Source organism: Quercus suber, unplaced genomic scaffold, assembly GCF_002906115.3.
Source record: "Quercus suber isolate HL8 unplaced genomic scaffold, Cork oak 2.0 scaffold_177, whole genome shotgun sequence".
In the NCBI taxonomy this organism is placed as follows: domain Eukaryota; kingdom Viridiplantae; phylum Streptophyta; class Magnoliopsida; order Fagales; family Fagaceae; genus Quercus; species Quercus suber.
The window spans coordinates 11,196-30,495 of NW_027069637.1; the positions used below are offsets into that span (position 1 = coordinate 11,196).

Below are 19,300 nucleotides of genomic sequence, written 5' to 3' on the forward strand. Positions count from 1 at the left end.
GGGCTAAGTTATGAAGAGAGCTGAAGACCCTAAAGGCTGACGACCCTTCATGGCTGAAGGGTATGAAATAAGCTGACGGGCCTGAAGCTGACAATTCTAACAAAACCATGACTTGGCCACCACACATGAGTATATAAAGGAATAACTTATATCCCATGCTGAATGTTAGTCTCCTATAAGGAAAGGGTTCCACAATCTACGGACTCCTATATGGAAAAGACTTTTACTCCGAGGAAGAGAGGTCAACCCTCAACTACTATAAAAGCCCCAATCCCCTCACAAATCAAGGTATGCATAATTACACCCTTTCTTTTCTAGCACTCTAGAGTTGTAAAAGGTTCTAACTTGACTTTTGGAGGGTATTTGGCCAGCATCACACCGGTGCTCTCTGTTAAGTCTCCTCTTTTTTGTTGTGCAGGTATCGTTTCGAATGTGCAAATATCGTGTGACTCGCTGGTGATATTTTCGGCATCATCAGTTGTAATAATGGTATAATGTTAGAAAGCATTCATTTGTTAAATGAATAAAGAGAAAATTCAAGTTATGAAATTTTCTAAGTGAAAATTCGAAATTCAGTATGTTCGATCGATCGAAACTTTTGCTTAACCAATTGAAGTGTTGAAGAAAACTATCTTGGAGTCTTTGCCTGGTTCAATCGATACTCAATTCTTGTTCGATCGATCAAAAAGAGTTTTCGATCGATGCTCGTTTCCTCTCAATCAATCAAGACTCGTGAAAACTAAATTTCTGCAGAATTTTTTTATAACTGTTTTGAATGTTTGAAAATGTTTCAAGCCTTGTGAATGGTTTTATGAAACGTTTTAACTTTCCATATGTACGTTTTGAAAGGTTATAACCCTATGTGTATAAATAAAGATTTATGTTTACTTGGAAAAAAAAAAGTAAGTTTAAAGAAATACAAGACTTCCTATGAGTATTCTCCAAAATTGCTATTTGTAGAACCCAATAACTTGGGGACAAGTTTTTAGAAGCTCTTTAACAACTTGCGTATGGGGACAAATATTGTCTAAGGTTAACTTTCAATTATACTTCAAAGTCAATTACTAATTTCTCTTTACTTGATGTATTCATTTTGTTCTTTCATTATTATTTCTTGATTTGGTGAAATCCCCAACAATAAATGTGTCACTGTTCAAGCTTTGAATTTCTATAATCCCAAATTATAGATTCATGTACATTTTGTTTCTTCATTGCTTTCTTCCATCCAAATTAATAGTGTTGCGATAATGTTAGCAAAGTCGGCTATTTTTATTAATGATGATTGTAATTGGTTGGAAGATTCGTTTGCTTAGTTTATGCAAGTTGTCATTTCTGATGTACCAATGTAATATTCATCCTTAATTAAATAGTTTTTTATTTTAAATAGTTGGCAAACACAGTAATTTGATATCTCAATCAAAAGGGTGTAAAGAGTCCAAAATTTCTTGATGACATTATGTAATCAGTTCGGGACAAATTCTGGATTTGGAATTATTCATCATCACTAATTATTTATGGTTTGAAAATTTGGTTAAATTTAAGGATAATTTATGCATCCAAATTTTACTCGGATCCAATAGCCTAAGGGCAAAGCAATCACTTGGTTAAACGAGACCACAAATTCATTTGAAATGTTAATCTGTAGTCATGGACTACTGTAGAATTGGACCCTTTTATGTGGGTAAGCTTTACATGAGGATTTTACATGTTCAATTGGATGGGAAAATGTTTACGTGTGACGGTGTGAGTGTAGGTTCAGGTGTGTTCACTTTTCTATACAAGATTTACTCACGCTCAAATCCATCTATTTCAATAATTGGCAAACACATAAATCTCGAATTGCAATAAATAAAAAGCTTTGACATTCAAAAAAAAAAAAAACCCTCTTAAGTGAAATTTTTAGGAATTACTGGCCTCTGAACACGCACGTGGAGCTTTTAAATTTTTTATGTAAAGATTAAATTTCTTTCATCATAATTCTAGGTTGCTACATTTTTTAATCACAAAATTTTCTATGGGTGTGATGAGATTTTTATACGAAAAAATTATTTCACACACACACACACACATAACACTCATCATACCCCTAAGAATTGTTGGTATTGAAAAATATAGAAATCCCAAATTATGATGAATGAAAATTAATCTTAAAAAAAAAATTTAAGAGCCTCTAAGCATGCTCAAAGGCTAGTTCTTATTAAGAACGTAAAATTACAAGTATGAATTATCTCCAAAATACAAGACACGCACAAAAGTATGAACTGTGAAGAATTCTTTTATACGTATTGTCTTTTTTGGTAATTTACATCTTAAACCAAAATTTGAATAAATGCTTATCAAACACTTAGTTTTTTCAAAAAGCACTGTTTAACCGTTTTTAACGAACATTTTGCTTTTTTAAAAAGTTCAAATTAAGAAGAGTTTTTTAAAACTACCACTTTTCCAAAAAAAAAAAAAAAATTTGTAACTCCTTTGTGAACTTTTTATTTATTTATTTTTATTTGTCTTCATTTCTTTTCCAGAATTTTTTTTATTGTGTGTATTATGTTTTGTTCTTTTTCTTTTTTGAGAAATAAACACACACACACACAAGTGAGAGGGAATGAGATTCTAACACAAAGGCACACTACAAACTTCACTAAAAAATTGCGGTAACCTTTTAAGTATGTATATATCTATATGACACACTCACACACAAATAAGAGGAAATGTAATTCTAACACAAAAGCACAACACGAATTTCACTCAAAAGCCATGATAACTTTTTATGTATATGTCTATATGAAAAAGTTTTGTTACAAACTTAATTGTAGCAAATGGCTACAACTTCCACTTAACATAGCTATGGAATGAATATGGTTAATGATTGCATGGCACATCTCAATATAGTCGTACAAAATAAAAATACTGTAACCATATAGATTCACATGACATACTATTTTATAGGAATGGTACAAATAATATGAATTTTTTCGCAATAGAAATGAGAACATCACACAGATTTCTTTCTCCTTAATCATTAAAGACAACTGATGGCAAAAGTACTGCCAAATTCAAACACGGCGTCCTGTTAATAACAGATTTCTTTGCCTTCCTAATGAATTCAACCATTACTTTAGCATCACATTTGGTGGATTGAAACAAACCTTCTAGTAATTTAATGTGCCCTTGATAAATCTTACCATCCTCCACAATAAGAAAGATAAATTGTTGAAGGATAACCGAGGCCATTCCATAGAGTTCAACAATTTTCCTGGTTGGAGCGTGGAATGCTAAGAAAAATCCTACCGTTCCTCTACATATAAGCTACACCCAAATCCACAATCTAAATAACAAGCTTGAGATCTACTTAAAAAAGAAAAAAGAAAGTAACAATCATACATGGATCAAGTCAAACTAACTTTCAAAAATGATAACTGAAGACATGCAAAGCCAAAAACAAAGTAGGAAGAGTAAAAATGAAACGAATCTACTAAAACCCGGAAGCAAATGAGAAAGATGTGAAGCCTGAGTTCAAAGGTCACATTCTTGAATCTGTAAAGTAATAGTTACTTAGCATTACTTCAAAAACTTCTAAGTTGTAGATATTTTCATAAACACCTTCACTGCATACCCAAAATCAACGTTTTTGGGTATTTTCACAAACTGCTAAGAATGACCACCATGTCAAACTCAACAATTAAAATCAACCAAGTGTTATATTTGTGTGGCCAATGAGCTCTAGCTCAGTACCTACTGGATGAGATCATGGATTCAATACCCACTGGATGTGTGTGTAACTTTATACTGATTAAGAAAGTGTCAAATTTGTCCAACTAATTACACTGAACAAGGATACACAGGTCGGCACATTTTGGTCAATACATAGTACTCAGTCATGACATACACAATGGGCAAATCACTATAATGGTTATGGTGGCGACTTACTGAACATTTTCTCCAAAATGGAAAGGTCTCATGATCCAGATTTACAGACCCCTCAGATTCTTACTTTTAATTATATTCATGTCGTTTTGCAAGAGAGGAACCCGGGGGTGGGGGGTTAAACAAAGTAGGAAGAGTAAAAATGAAACGAATCTACTAAAACCCGGAAGCAAATGAGAAAGATGTGAAGCCTGAGTTCAAAGGTCACATTCTTGAATCTGTAAAGTAATAGTTACTTAGCATTACTTCAAAAACTTCTAAGTTGTAGATATTTTCATAAACACCTTCACTGCATACCCAAAATCAACGTTTTTGGGTATTTTCACAAACTGCTAAGAATGACCACCATGTCAAACTCAACAATTAAAATCAACCAAGTGTTATATTTGTGTGGCCAATGAGCTCTAGCTCAGTACCTACTGGATGAGATCATGGATTCAATACCCACTGGATGTGTGTGTAACTTTATACTGATTAAGAAAGTGTCAAATTTGTCCAACTAATTACACTGAACAAGGATACACAGGTCGGCACATTTTGGTCAATACATAAGTACTCAGTCAAGACATACACAATGGGCAAATCACTATAATGGTTATGGTGGCGACTTACTGAACATTTTCTCCAAAATGGAAAGGTCTCATCATCCAGATTTACAGACCCCTCAGATTCTTACTTTTAATTATATTCATGTCGTTTTGCAAGAGAGGAACCCGGGGGTGGGGGGTGGGGAGTAATGTTTTATGCACCAAAAGTCTTTGGATGCTACCCACAGATTTATTTCAGAGTCAGAATCTATCAAACCACTTAATTAAGAGACACATAAAGACAATTTCTGGATGAAATAATTGCCAGTTCCTTATATGGCTTTAAAATTGGCCGTTGAAGATGCACCAAATGGTTTATCTAAACTCCACGGAAAGACAATTCACATAGGGGGAGCGGTGATGAATGTCAAAGGGAGTGTCCACAAATTGCACGTGGGTCTACCAGTCCCATTTCATGACAACGCAAAAGCATTAAAGATAAGTGTAGTGATTAGCATGAAGATGAAAAATGGGAAAATCACAATGAGTTACAATAGAACCATTTCGGTTTCCCCTATTAACTAACTCAAACAACGACCCCAGTGCTACAAGCCAATACAATATAAAATTTTTTGGACTGTGTATGTTAGTAGAACGCCCAGGCAGCAATGGTGCAAACCTTCTACTGCAACAAAATTGATATAATCTGCTCCTATTTTAACTGCCACTTGTCCTAGGAAACCTTGTACCATTTTAGAAATAATATTGTCATTGTAAAGTTCTCAATATATGGTAATATTGAATATGTTGCCCACAAATAAAAAGCTTAAAGATTTTGGAAAACTATAAATTTCAAGGTGTTTCAAGACACGAACATAGTCAAATAAATTACTAATCCAAAATACAAAAACAATTGTTGCACAGTTAGTAGCACAATTTATACTGTTGAATTATAAATGAACTAGCAAGTAAAACAAAAGGCAGAAATTTCTTGAATGAAGGACACCACAAATCCTCTGGCTTCAATTTTTCAACAGTATAAATTTCTTGACATAACATTATCCACAAAGATCATTTGCGAGCTTCAGCCTTCTTCTGTTCTTTGGCTGAAATAAATGACATTATTAGCATCAAGATGTTAAATATTTAAAATTAGTAAATAAAAAAATAAAAGAGACAAGGCAACCTATAATGATCTAAAAATCATACCAGCTTTTTCTTCTTCTCGCTTTCTAGCAGCTTCTGCCCTTTGTTCACGTATAAGGGATAAACGCTCTGCATGAGCAACCAAAAGAAAACATTAAAAGGCCTGCAATATTTCTTCCCTGCATGAACAGCAAAATGTAAACACACCCTAAAGAATATTTCAATAATCCCTACATTGCTCACTTTCCTTTGATCTTGGCCAATAAACCATCAAAATTTAGACAATATCAAACAAGATAAAAACATAACAGAACGAAGTAATAGAAGTATTTGTAACTACAAAACAAATCTAATTAATTTGTAACTTAATGAAAAAGTTAAGATTGCAGGCAATTTTTATCTGCATACTGAAAATCAGCATCCATAGCCAACATTATATATAAACTCCAAAGCTGAAACAATTGATTAAAAGTGAAAAGAGTAGTTTATCATGATCAATAACTAAATCTTTCCTTGCTTGTTCTGTTTTCCCCTGTTCTTGCAATCTCATATACCGCTCGTGAGCTTTCTGCTTCTCTAACTCCTCTCTGCAAGATAGACAAAATTGGAAGATATATATACTTCACATGAATGTTTTAAAAACTAAAATGAAGTATGCACTCCATAGAAGCTAGGTGTTTTTCTACGAAAACCCAAAATTTTATCTTTAGGAAAGATCAAATAATTTTAGAAAACACAAGTTCTCTTTTTCATAGACAAAAAGAACTCCCAATTAAGAAACAGATCATATATTGTCCCTGAAGGAAGAAAGTGACCATTCACAAACCTTTCACGCCTGGAAAGTTCAGTTGTTTTCCCTAACTGCACAAGAAAAAATATCATTACTTTTTAGTGGGTTTTATTTTATAACTGATGGTATGTATGAGAAATTTGGTAGCACTTACATCAACATCTCTTGCTTTCACAGACTTTGGCTTTACCAAATTAGGATTTTCAATCTCAATAATGCCTTGTGTGCCTTTCCGCTTCTGCAAATATTATATGAGAATAAGTATTAGTTTTCATTCAGATGAACCAACCCATAAGATAAACCAAAAATAAGGAAATAAAGCCTTCAACATAGATAACTGGTAATGGTAACTAACCTCAAGGCTTTCTTCAGATTCTTCTCCAGATTCTTCTTCAGATCCTTCATCAGACTCTTCCCTAGATTCTTCCTCTTGATGTTCAGCTTCATGCTAATAACATCAAAAAGTTTCACTTGCTTATAATACCATAAATTAAAATTTTACCACATAAAATATGCATATGAACATAAGAAAAATTAACGAAAAACTTTGAATTAATTAATAATGTGCATCACAAAAACACTTCTGTGAGTGCGAGAGTGGACGAGAGGGAGAAACCTGTCTAAAAGTGCGAGGACGGGTGGAGGTACCAGCAACTGCAATCATTAAATCAGAAACAAAAAATTTTAAAGTCAGTAATACTAAACTTTGCCACCATTAAAGTAATACTCTTTAACTTCATCTCAAATTGAAGTAGATAGCAATATGCAAATGAAAAATCCATTTACCATTCTACTACCAAACCTACAGAAATCCATATCCAAAATATATTCTTATTTGTTAGATTATGCAAAACATAATGGGAAAGAAGAGACATTAATTGGTATTGACAATGAAGCAGGTGTTGATGACATACTAGAAGACATTGGCATGTGGTAATGTTCATGTTACATTTTACAATACCCTTATGGCTTATGTTCCCTTCCCAATCTCTTAAAAAAAAATTATTGGAGTATATAAAAAAAAAGGTAGTACTCTTATAATTGTTAACTATTTAGACTCATACCACCGCGTACCCTTGGTGCAGTGGTCACTTTACAAGTATAAGTGCTTATGGGGTGCAGGGGGCAATGGCCGGAGTTCAAGTCTCTCCAAGGGAGAGCTTCACACACATATACACTTAGATTAAACTAGAGTAGAAATTCTATCCTATAATTAAAAAAATAAATAAATAAATAAATAAATAAAACTGTTTAGACTCATATTCTTTCACTTGCTTTTTACTATTTTTTGATAATGTAGGGAACCTCTTTAAAGAAGAGCCTTTGGACTCGCCTCTAGCTAGTAAAACCTATGAACAACCAATGTCACCCACTAGAACCACTAGAACCAGTTGCTAGGTAATCCAAGCAAGCATTCAGCCCTGTCTGTTAATCATTTTTATGCTCATGTGGATATTCAGACATTCTTTCACTCGCTGTGATGCCTATGAAAAAATTTTGAAGCCCAAAAAGAATATATGGGAATAAAAGGAGTATCAAGTGCCAACATCTGTTAGTGAATCAGTTTTTTTCTTTAACATATATTTGACAAATTCAGTTTTCTTTTCTTAATTTCGGCATTTTCGTAAGGCAGATCAAATAAATCTTAGTTGTATTTTCCAAATCAAATTCAAAGCTTGTACTCTGAAATTTCAACAATCCAGAGTAACAATATTTCACATAAAAATCATTAGCCCCAACACAACATTAATTTAAAATTCACATAAACTAATTTTGTCTTAATAAAAGAAATAAATAAATAAAAAATATATATTAATTCATAGTCTTCAGCTACCCCAAAATCTTTTCTTTCTTTTTTTAATTCAAGAATATTGTCTTATTAACTAAACAAATAAGCATATTAATTCAGTAACAAAAATCTAAGTTCAAAAATTCAAAACATAAATTTAAAATTAATTGCAGACACAGAAAGATATGATTTGAAAAAAAAAATACATAAAACTAAGGAAGGAAGAGTGGTAATTACGGATATCCTCGGGAGTGGAGAACTGGCGTTTGCCAGTGGGCTTGTTCTTGTACTTTCCTCGTCCCATTGATTCCGATGATAAATTTAACTAAACCCTAACCTATCTGTGTTTTTTTCTTTTTTTTTTTTTTTTTTTTTTTTCCACTCTGTTTCCCAAAACCCTAGAGATAGAGAGAGAGAGAGAGAGAGAGAGAGCGGGGTATTTGTTTCGGTGGACTTTTATTTATGGGTTTCGGTGTTCACGGGTCGGATCATGCGACGGGATAGATAGATGAATGAAATTTCTAAAATTTGTTCGATTTTGGACTTCTCAGGTCAGCAGACAGGTTCGGATTGGGTTCGGGCTTCCAGTTTTGGGCCTTTTTACTTTTATGAAGATATTTTCAGGCCATTCTTCTATTACAATATGAATTTTTTTTTTTTTTTAATGATTCCTAGACATGGTGAAATTGAACCTAACCTGAATCTGAATGAAAAATACTTAACCCAAGACTGAAATGTTTTATTCGGAATAAAAACGGATTAACCCATGACTTAACTTGGTTCTTCTCCTTTTTCTTTTTTTTTTCTTTTTTTCAATTCAGAATTGTTTGTTTCAGCTATTGAGCAATATGGTGTTGAAATAGAGAGAACATAATTTTGCCAAGTCTAAGGGTCCGTTTGGGTCCGTTTAGTAATGTTGTTCTAGTAACGTTGTTTGTATTTTTTAGAAATACGTGTGGGTGAAAAAGTGTATGAAAATATGTGTAATGTTGTTTAAATATTGAAAACTGTTGTTTAAACAATGGTAACAAATGGCCCTAATTAACCAAAAACCAACACATAAAAAGGATAATAACCACTTATAATTGTCATTTCATGGAAAAGAAAAAAAAAAAGACAATATAATAACATAGTAAGGTAATGTAAAGTCAAATTTGAGATAAACACTCTAAACTAAAAGGCAAAACTCTTGTCTTTAAAAGAAACACTCAAATTAATTGTCGATAACTTCACTAATGTGGCGTTTGTACGGGAGAATTCACATTACCCTTAGCATCTAAATTGCAAGGAATTTCTGGAAATGTGATTCCTTGCAATCTAGATGCTTAGGAATGTAACTATTCCTATATTTGATTTCATTGAGAATCTCTGAAAATTCTTAAGGATGTGAGATAATAATGTTTAGTTTATTCTCAGGTATCTTAAATGAATTATTTATTTTCCTCATTCTATCCTTAGATTTGAATGTGAACTACCAAGTTCTTTAAAAAAGAAATTCTTCCTCTAAATAAATAATGAAAAATGGTTAAAATTATCAATTTATAAAAAATACAATTTTCTTTAAACTGGAGAATCTGGATACCCACATATTATAAAGGGAATTCACATTCCTACTAAGAGGGGTTTAAAGGGGGAATCTAGATTCCCCTAACATCTGATTCCCTAAAGTGATTTACAACCAAACATGGAAATTTTTAAACATTCTTAAGAAACCTAAAACATTACTCCGTACCAAACGCCACGTAAGTGTTTTTTTATTATTAAAATAAAATAAATAACCCCAACTCCACTAATGCAAACTCAAAATAGTCAACTACTAATATTAACGTTCTATTTGTTTCGATGATAATATTTTCTAGAAAAATGAGTTGTTTTTTAAAAAGTATTTTCTATAAAACTATCTTATTTTTCTATTTTTGGTAGCAACCTTAAATAAGTGGAAAAACAATCGTTTATCTTCCCTTATTTAGCTTTTTGTGAAATAAAGTTATTTTCCAAAAAAATTTAGCGGAAAAAAATCTCTAAATATAACTCATACTTTTTCTGTTACACACAGAGAGAGAGAGAGAGAGAGAGAGAGAGAGAGAGAGAGAGAGAGAGTACTAATGTAAAGATTGGGTGGCTAATAATGTGATGCAAATTCATAGTTAGGTGGAGGTGTGGGTGGTTTGATGCAAGCATGACCATGTCAATTGCAATGCGTTACGTCATGTTTGGTGTGCAAGGGCTGATCCAAGGGGGTCGAGGGGGGCAGTTGCCCCCTAGCCCGCTCAAAAAATACCCTTAGTTATTATAGCTAACATTTACGAAATATCCTTGCTTACTTTTTGTTTTTGGGTTTATTAAATGCCACTCTGTTTCTTTGGTCTTGAAACAGAGCACAACTTCTAAATAAACTATTGAGGAACCTTAAGTCCTCTACTAGCATGCCTTACACTGAATTTTTTAGTCTGTCCCTACCATATTATAATTTGAACCTGCTTAAAAAAATTAAAAAATAGATCACTCATGTGAGAAATATCTCAATAAATAAATACAATATTATGAATAAGCTTTTTTTTTTTTTTGTAGAGTTTTGTCTTTGTATAATTACATTAAATATCACTTAGTATCATATATTATATATATTCACATAATGTGTGTAAGTGCCCCCTCCCCCCGGGGAACTCAAATCCTAGCTCTGCCACTGGTGGTGCGTGTTGCTATGCAGTCAATAGTGAAAGAAGAAGCAATACTCTCTTTATAACTCTATTCAACTGGTATGAGTTTGAGATTCTTTTTTTTTTTTTTTTTTAATAATAGAACCAAAAATCAGTTGTGGGGCCTGTTATCTAAAAAAGGTATAGTAGCCCTCAGAATTGGGCTCAGGGCCCAAAGGCCCGATCCGAGAACACGCAGTTGTCCGAGGACAGCCTAAAGAAGTTTTATTCACGTCAAATAGGGGATATGAAAGGTATAAATAGGTGTTATATACAGAGGTATAGCACACGTCCGAGGACGACAAAGTCCGAGGTGAAGGTAACCTTCGTACTGACTGAAAGATTCTGCCAGGTTGTAGCTGAATTGGAAGTTGGATATAGCTTAAAGAGGCGTCGGAGAAGGTAGAAAATATCTTCTAAAGTCTATCACCTCCTCATTAAATGCTGTCCACCTAACACTCTGGCCGCATTAATGTGGAGGTGATACCTGAATTAGGGGATATGAAAGGTATAAATAGGTGTTATATACAGAGGTATAGCACACGTCCGAGGACGACAAAGTCCGAGGTGAAGGTAACCTTCGTACTGACTGAAAGATTCTGCCAGGTTGTAGCTGAATTGGAAGTTGGATATAGCTTAAAGAGGCGTCGGAGAAGGTAGAAAATATCTTCTAAAGTCTATCACCTCCTCATTAAATGCTGTCCACCTAACACTCTGGCCGCATTAATGTGGAGGTGATACCTGAATAGTAACTAAACAGCTTTATGACCACTAAGCTGAAGGTTCCGGTAGGGACTAGATGGGACAGAAAGAAGCCCCCAGGATAAGAACTACACGTGTACAAAGGAAACAAGAAAAGAAACGAAGTATATAATGTAGAAACGAAGAAAACCGGGGGGGGCTTTTGACCAGAAAAAGGAAAAAGGAAAAAGAGAGAGAGAAGAACAGACCAATTAAAAGAGGGCCGAGGAGAGTTTTTCCTCATAGAGCGAATCAATAGTATCCCTTATTACTTGGCGAGTAGAACCCTTCCTGAAAAACAGTACTAGTTCTTGAGCCCATACTCTATAAATTTATTGTTTGGGCTTATTGGGCTGAAAACCCAACTCTCAATTCAAATTGGGTCCTTACATCAGTAATCTAAGTTTTTTTTTTATAGGAAGTAATCTAAGTTTTTATTTTTTGTTTGAAGGGCTAAAAAGTGGACCAGCTCTCAACTTTTGTTCTTATTGTTTGGGCTAATTTTTCTTATTTTGAGTTATCGTTTCTCACCCTATTACAAATAGTCCTCATTTACTAACAACTTGTCATATAGAATTTGTTATAAAAATATTGTGGACATATCATTTCTTAAGTTATTTATGTGAGAAACAAAAAACTTCTTACAACTAACATGTAGCGCTTACTTAAAATCATAATCTCTAGAAAAATTATATGTCCACAACAAATTCTATATGGCAAATTGTTACAAGTTGTTATTGGTGGAGTAGAAAAGTAATTTAGTGGTAGGTTCAAATTAGAACCAATAACAACTAACCACCTATAATTTGTTGTGAAAATGTTGTGAACGTAGCATTTCTCAAATAACTAATCTCATTCTTATAATAAGCTTTTTTTTTTCTTTTTCTTTTTCTTTTTTGAGAAGAATATTCTTATAAACGTGCACAAATTTAAGTAAGTAAATTTCTCACATTCTAACTTTGAACTTAATTTTTAGATTGAATTTCATATATTACCTAAATCGTGCAAATTGAAATTCATCCTTCAACGAGAATCATTATTAGAATCTAATACAATATATTTTATCATTAACTTCATATCCTCATCATTCAAATCCAACATCATGCATTCTTCATTCCTTACATGCTTATTTGAACGAAACTAAAAAGCTTCAAACATTACTACTTAAAACGTCAGTAAATATAGGCCTAAGAACAGTAATTATATACGATGAAATGTCGGTTCATCTTATTTAGCTAACTTCCAAACTCATCCAAATATGAATACCATAAATTCATTTGAGCAGAGAACGCAGCTTTTGAACATAGCTATCAATGTAGGAGTTTTCCAGCCCATCGCTCAACAAGAACTCTCTCCATTTAGCATGGTTGTCTCTTACCTCTTTCCCCACCGAACTATCTTCAAGACTTCATCCATTACAGCCCTCACTGCCTTGCACACACCCTCCCTTGTAAACAGCCCATCTTCCTCACCTTTCTTAACTTCAACTCCCACTTTGAAATCTCTACCCATCAGCCTTGCATTGATAATTTGATCCCCAACACTAGGCAGCAAAACCATTTGACACTCAGTCACCATGGCCTCAGACAGAGAACCTGATCCACAATGTGTCACAAAGCACCCCACAGAAGGATGCCTCAGTATCAACTGTTGCTGAACCCAATCCCCATGAACAACCCCTCTTCCCTTTACTCTCTCTTCAAACCCTTCTGGCAATGCAAATTCAATTGTTTCAGTCCCCATTGGTGGTTTTAGTGCAGCCAAAAAAGGCATACCTGTTAGCTCAAAACCAAAAAACTACTTCTTGAAATTGATCTTTCTTTAAAATGCATTCACTTCCAAATGCACAAAATATCACAGTTTTGGGCTTGAAGCTATCCAACCACCTTGCCCATTTCTCTTCTAATGCTATAATTGGTGGCTCAGGCACTACTGGCCCTGCAAGAATCACAGGCTTTTTGAATTGTCTTTCAACGTAGTCACAGTAAGGCCCTTCCATCTCCTTGCAACTTTTGAAACTAATAGCATCAGAATCACTGAAAGAGATCATTTGGCGTTCAATGAATTATATGCCTCTGCCAAATTGTTTCAGTGTTGCAGAGGTAACTTGTCGAACTTCATGGGGAAATAGCTTGATTGAAGAAGGTGGGAAACTTGGTGGAGGTGCCTTAAAATCAGCTTCCGTTAATGGTTTTTCGTTGATTTTTCTTTCTGGGCTTAACAAATACCCCACAGTCGCGGGGCTAATGATGCAATGATGTATAGACTTAATGCCTAGGCGGCGTGCCAACGGTGGTAACCAGTGAGTGAAATCATGGAATACAAAATGGGGTTTGAGACCACGAAGAAAATATTCAGTGGAGGGTGCAGTAAGGTCCATTGCAGTCATAATAAGGGAATGCAATGGGAAAGGAACATCTGAAGTAGTTTCAGAACCTGGAGGGAGGCCATCAACATGTGGAACAGTGATTGGGATGAAAGAAATGAGGTTTTTGTGCAGATTGAAAGGCTCTAGCTTAGCTTGAGTGTTGGTTGGCAACAAGAAAGAGACTCTGTGGCCTCTCTCAGCTAGCTTGTTCGAGATGTGGAGGACGGAGGTTAGATGGCCCATGGCAAACCATGGGTACATCACTATGTGAAAGGATTTGTCACTCATTTTCTGCAAAACACAAAATACAAGTTAGAGAATTAAAAATAGAGATATATAGCTATTATATAATAAAATACAAATTTTTGAAAAAGATATATATCTGATCTGCATATATATCTACAAATGAAGAGGGAGAGCTTTTATATATATATGAGCAAAATCTGTTATTAGCACTTTATGAACACACACTACTGTTTGTTATAAGTTATAACCAATGCTCTTGATATATATACCTGGCCCCAATGAGACTAGGATATTCTTCTAATGGTAAGACTTCAAATTTTCTTTGGAGCCAAATGAAAATTTGAACGGGAAAATTAAGGCATAGGGTGCTTACGAAGCTCCTAGGAAGTGTAGAGAGACCTGATGCTGATGCTTCTACTGGGCTTGTTCTTGAAAATGAGCTTTCTTTTTTTCTCTTGGCGTACGCAGAAGGTTAGATTTGTTTTTATAATGTTGATATTAATTATTAGTGGGGTATGTATTTTATAATGTTTAAAGAATAGTTTTCCATTTTTTTAAAAATAGTGGAAAAGTGTATAAAAACACATGTAATATTATTTAAAATTAAAAATATATGTTTAAGTAATGGTAAGTGAAATAGTGTAGGTCCATCTCAACTGTCTATAATAATAAGAAGTAATAGGCTACCTGTCTAAAAATGGTAGCTAGGGCATGGCACTGAGACACATGCTTTTACTTTACGAGCCTAACTGGTGAGTGGTGTTGATGCTTCCCCAACTCACGTGGATCCGATGAGATGCTACTATTTTTTTACTACAAATTTTATTATAATGATTACAATTGAATGAAATAATGAATGTAATTACATATATAATATAATAAATAAAAAGCTATCATCAAAAGTGGACATTCGAAGTTAAAACTCTCTAAAATAAAATTAAAAAAAAAAAAAAAAAAATTTGTGTTGGTACTCGATAACAAATGATCCGTTTGTAAAATTTATGTCATAGATTATATAATATTCTTAATAGTTTACTTTTAATTATATTCATGTCGTTTTGCAAGAGAGGAACCCGGGGGTGGGGGGTGGGGAGTAATGTTTTATGCACCAAAAGTCTTTGGATGCTACCTACAGATTTATTTCAGAGTCAGAATCTATCAAACCACTTAATTAAGAGACACATAAAGACAATTTCTGGATGAAATAATTGCCAGTTCCTTATATGGCTTTAAAATTGGCCGTTGAAGATGCACCAAATGGTTTATCTAAACTCCACGGAAAGACAATTCACATAGTGGGAGCGGTGATGAATGTTAAAGGGAGTGTCCACAAATTGCACGTGGGTCTACCAGTCCCATTTCATGACAACGCAAAAGCATTAAAGATAAGTGTAGTGATTAGCATGAAGATGAAAAATGGGAAAATCACAATGAGTTACAATAGAACCATTTCGGTTTCCCCTATTAACTAACTCAAACAACGACCCCAGTGCTACAAGCCAATACAATATAAAATTTTTTGGACTGTGTATGTTAGTAGAACGCCCAGGCAGCAATGGTGCAAACTTTCTACTGCAAGAAAATTGATATAATCTGCTCCTATTTTAACTGCCACTTGTCCTAGGAAACCTTGTACCATTTTAGAAATAATATTGTCATTGTAAAGTTCTCAATATATGGTAATATTGAATATGTTGCCCACAAATAAAAAGCTTAAAGATTTTGGAAAACTATAAATTTCAAGGTGTTTCAAGACACGAACATAGTCAAATAAATTACTAATCCAAAATACAAAAACAATTGTTGCACAGTTAGTAGCACAATTTATACTGTTGAATTATAAATGAACTAGCAAGTAAAACAAAAGGCAGAAATTTCTTGAATGAAGGACAGCACAAATCCTCTGGCTTCAATTTTTCAACAGTATAAATTTCTTGACATAACATTATCCACAAAGATCATTTGCGAGCTTCAGCCTTCTTCTGTTCTTTGGCTGAAATAAATGACATTATTAGCATCAAGATGTTAAATATTTAAAATTAGTAAATAAAAAAATAAAAGAGACAAGGCAACCTATAATGATCTAAAAATCATACCAGCTTTTTCTTCTTCTCGCTTTCTAGCAGCTTCTGCCCTTTGTTCACGTATAAGGGATAAACGCTCTGCATGAGCAACCAAAAGAAAACATTAAAAGGCCTGCAATGTTTCTTCCCTGCATGAACAGCAAAATGTAAACACACCCTAAAGAATATTTCAATAATCCCTACATTGCTCACTTTCCTTTGATCTTGGCCAATAAACCATCAAAATTTAGACAATATCAAACAAGATAAAAACATAACAGAAAGAAGTAATAGAAGTATTTGTAACTACAAAACAAATATAATTAATTTGTAACTTAATGAAAAAGTTAAGATTGCAGGCAATTTTTATCTGCATACTGAAAATCAGCATCCATAGCCAACATTATATATAAACACCAAAGCTGAAACAATTGATTAAAAAGTGAAAAGAGTAGTTTATCATGATCAATAACCTAAATCTTTCCTTGCTTGTTCTGTTTTCCCCTGTTCTTGCAATCTCATATACCGCTCGTGAGCTTTCTGCTTCTCTAACTCCTCTCTGCAAGATAGACAAAATTGGAAGATATATATACTTCACATGAATGTTTTAAAAACTAAAATGAAGTATGCACTCCATAGAAGCTAGGTGTTTTTCTACAAAAACCCAAAATTTTATCTTTAGGAAAGATCAAATAATTTTAGAAAACCACAAGTTCTCTTTTTCATAGACAAAAAGAACTCCCACTTAAGAAACAGATCATATATTGTCCCCTTGAAGGAAGAAAGTGACCATTCACAAACCTTTCACGCCTGGAAAGTTCAGTTGTTTTCCCTAACTGCACAAGAAAAAATATCATTACTTTTTAGTGGGTTTTATTTTATAACTGATGGTATGTATGAGAAATTTGGTAGCACTTACATCAACATCTCTTGCTTTCACAGACTTTGGCTTTACCAAATTAGGATTTTCAATCTCAATAATGCCTTGTGTGCCTTTCCGCTTCTGCAAATATTATATGAGAATAAGTATTAGTTTTCATTCGGATGAACCAACCCATAAGATAAACCAAAAATAAGGAAAGAAAGCCTTCAACATAGATAACTGGTAATAGTAACTAACCTCAAGGCTTTCTTCAGATTCTTCTCCAGATTCTTCTTCAGATCCTTCATCGGACTCTTCCCTAGATTCTTCCTCTTCATGTTCAGCTTCATGCTTATAACATCAAAAAGTTTCACTTGCTTATAATACCATAAATTAAAATTTTACCACATAAAATATGCATATGAACATAAGACAAATTAACGAAAAACTTTGAATTAATTAATAATGCACATCACAAAAACACTTCTGTGAGTGCGAGAGTGCACAAGAGAGGGAGAAACCTGTCTAAAAGTGCGAGGACGGGTGGAGGTACCAGCAACTGCAATCATTAAATCACAAACAAAAAATTTTAAAGTCAGTAATACTAAACTTTGCCACCATTAAAGTAATACTCTTTAACTTCATCTCAAATTGAAGTAGATACCAATATGCAAATGAAAAATCCATTTACCATTCTACTACTAAACCTACAGAAATCCATATCCAAAATAAAAATATATTCTTATTTGTTAGATTATGCAAAACATAATGGGAAAGAACAGATATTAATCGGTATTGACGATGAAGCAGGTGTTGATGACATACTAGAAGACATTGGCATGTGGTAATGTTCATGTTACATTTTACAATACCCTTATGGCTTATGTTCCCTTCCCAATCTCTCCAAAAAAAAAATTACTGGAGTATATAAAAAAAAAAAGGTAGTACTCTTATAATTGTTAACTATTTAGACTCATACCACCGCGTACCCTTGGTGCGGTAGTCACTTTACAAGTATAAGTGCTTATGGGGTGGTGGAGGCAATGGCCGGAGTTCAAGTCTTCAAGGGAGAGCTTCACACACATATACACTTAAATTAGGCTAGAGTAGAAATTCTATCTTATACAAAAAAAAAAAATTAAAAAAAAAACTGTTTAGACTCATATTCTTTCACTTGCTTCTTACTATTTTTTGATAATGTAGGGAACCTTTATAAAGAAGAGCCTTTGGACTCGCCTCTAGCTAGTAAAACCTATGAGCAACCAATGTCACCCACTAGAACCGGTTGCTAGGTAATCCAAGCGAGCATTCAGCCCTGTCTGTTAATCATTTTTATGCTCATGTGGATATTCAGACATTCTTTCGCTCGCTGTGATGCCTATGAAAAATTTTTGAAGCCCAAAAAGAATATATGGGAATAAAAGGAGTATCAAGTGCCAACATCTGTTAGTGAATCAGTTTTTTTCTTTAACAACTATTTGACAAATTCAGTTTTCTTTTCTTAATTTCGGCATTTTCGTAAGGCAGATCAAATAAATCTTAGTTGTATTTTCCAAATCAAATTCAAAGCTTGTACTCTGAAATTTCAACAATCCAGAGTAACAATATTTCACATAAAAATCATTTGCCCCAACACAACATTAATTTAAAATTCACATAAACTAATTTTTTTTTAATAAAAGAAATAAATAAAAATAAAACAAATATTAATTCATAGTCTTCAGCTAACCCAAAATCATATTAATTCAAGAATATTGTCTTATTAACTAAACAAATAATCATATTAATTCAGTAACAAAAACCTAAGTTCAAAAATTCAAAACATAAATTTAAAATTAATTGCAGACACAGAAAGATATGATTTGAAAAAAAATATATATAAAACTAAGGAAGGAAGAGTGGTAATTACGGATATCCTCGGGAGTGGAGAACTGGCGTTTGCCAGTGGGCTTGTTCTTGTACTTTCCTCGTCCCATTGATTCCGATGATAAATTTAACTAAACCCTAACCTATCTGTGTTTTTTTCTTCGTTCTTCAGAGCCTGAGAGGTTCGCTTTTGTTTGGTTTTTTTTTTTTTTTTTTTTTTTTTCCCCACTCTGCTTCCCAAAACCCTAGAGGTAGAGAGAGAGAGAGAGAGAGCGGGGT

At 33.6% G+C, this 19,300-nt stretch overlaps 3 protein-coding genes across 3 annotated transcripts; all 3 read right to left on the bottom strand.

The window, feature by feature from the left end:
• Positions 1–5,299: 5,299 nt before the first annotated feature.
• Positions 5,300–8,555, bottom strand: LOC136069562 (uncharacterized). The gene is made up of 8 exons (XM_065778262.1): positions 8,414–8,555; positions 7,004–7,041; positions 6,743–6,835; positions 6,542–6,625; positions 6,424–6,458; positions 6,099–6,184; positions 5,661–5,726; positions 5,300–5,557 (listed from the first exon to the last, which is right to left on the bottom strand). The coding sequence occupies exons 1-8, from the start codon at positions 8,478–8,480 to the stop codon at positions 5,523–5,525; spliced, it is 504 nt and encodes a 167-aa protein (XP_065634334.1). The 5' UTR covers positions 8,481–8,555; the 3' UTR covers positions 5,300–5,522.
• Positions 8,556–12,889: 4,334 nt separating this feature from the next.
• Positions 12,890–14,272, bottom strand: LOC112020111 (cyanidin 3-O-galactoside 2''-O-xylosyltransferase FGGT1-like). The gene is given in 3 exon segments (XM_065778259.1): positions 12,890–13,018; positions 13,021–13,410; positions 13,412–14,272. Coding segments are annotated over 3 exon segments (1,380 nt in total).
• Positions 14,273–15,967: 1,695 nt separating this feature from the next.
• Positions 15,968–19,279, bottom strand: LOC112020119 (uncharacterized). Its single transcript, XM_024052681.2, has 8 exons — positions 19,065–19,279; positions 17,677–17,714; positions 17,414–17,506; positions 17,213–17,296; positions 17,095–17,129; positions 16,767–16,852; positions 16,327–16,392; positions 15,968–16,223 (listed from the first exon to the last, which is right to left on the bottom strand). The coding sequence occupies exons 1-8, from the start codon at positions 19,129–19,131 to the stop codon at positions 16,189–16,191; spliced, it is 504 nt and encodes a 167-aa protein (XP_023908449.2). The 5' UTR covers positions 19,132–19,279; the 3' UTR covers positions 15,968–16,188.
• Between the last annotated feature and the right edge of the window lie 21 nt (positions 19,280–19,300).

Bases quoted from the DNA above. Each gene is read 5' to 3' on its own strand.
- LOC136069562 (XM_065778262.1), bottom strand. From the start codon at position 8,480: ATGGGACGAGGAAAGTACAAGAACAAGCCCACTGGCAAACGCCAGTTC. The intron at 7,042-8,413 runs GTAATTACCACT...TAATGATTGCAG, and splicing joins CTCCACTCCCGAGGATATCC to TTGCTGGTACCTCCACCCGT. The intron at 6,836-7,003 runs GTTTCTCCCTCT...TGATGTTATTAG, and splicing joins GTCCTCGCACTTTTAGACAG to CATGAAGCTGAACATCAAGA.
- LOC112020119 (XM_024052681.2), bottom strand. From the start codon at position 19,131: ATGGGACGAGGAAAGTACAAGAACAAGCCCACTGGCAAACGCCAGTTC. The intron at 17,507-17,676 runs GTTTCTCCCTCT...TGATGTTATAAG, and splicing joins GTCCTCGCACTTTTAGACAG to CATGAAGCTGAACATGAAGA. The intron at 16,853-17,094 runs GTTTGTGAATGG...TCTATCTTGCAG, and splicing joins GAACTTTCCAGGCGTGAAAG to AGAGGAGTTAGAGAAGCAGA.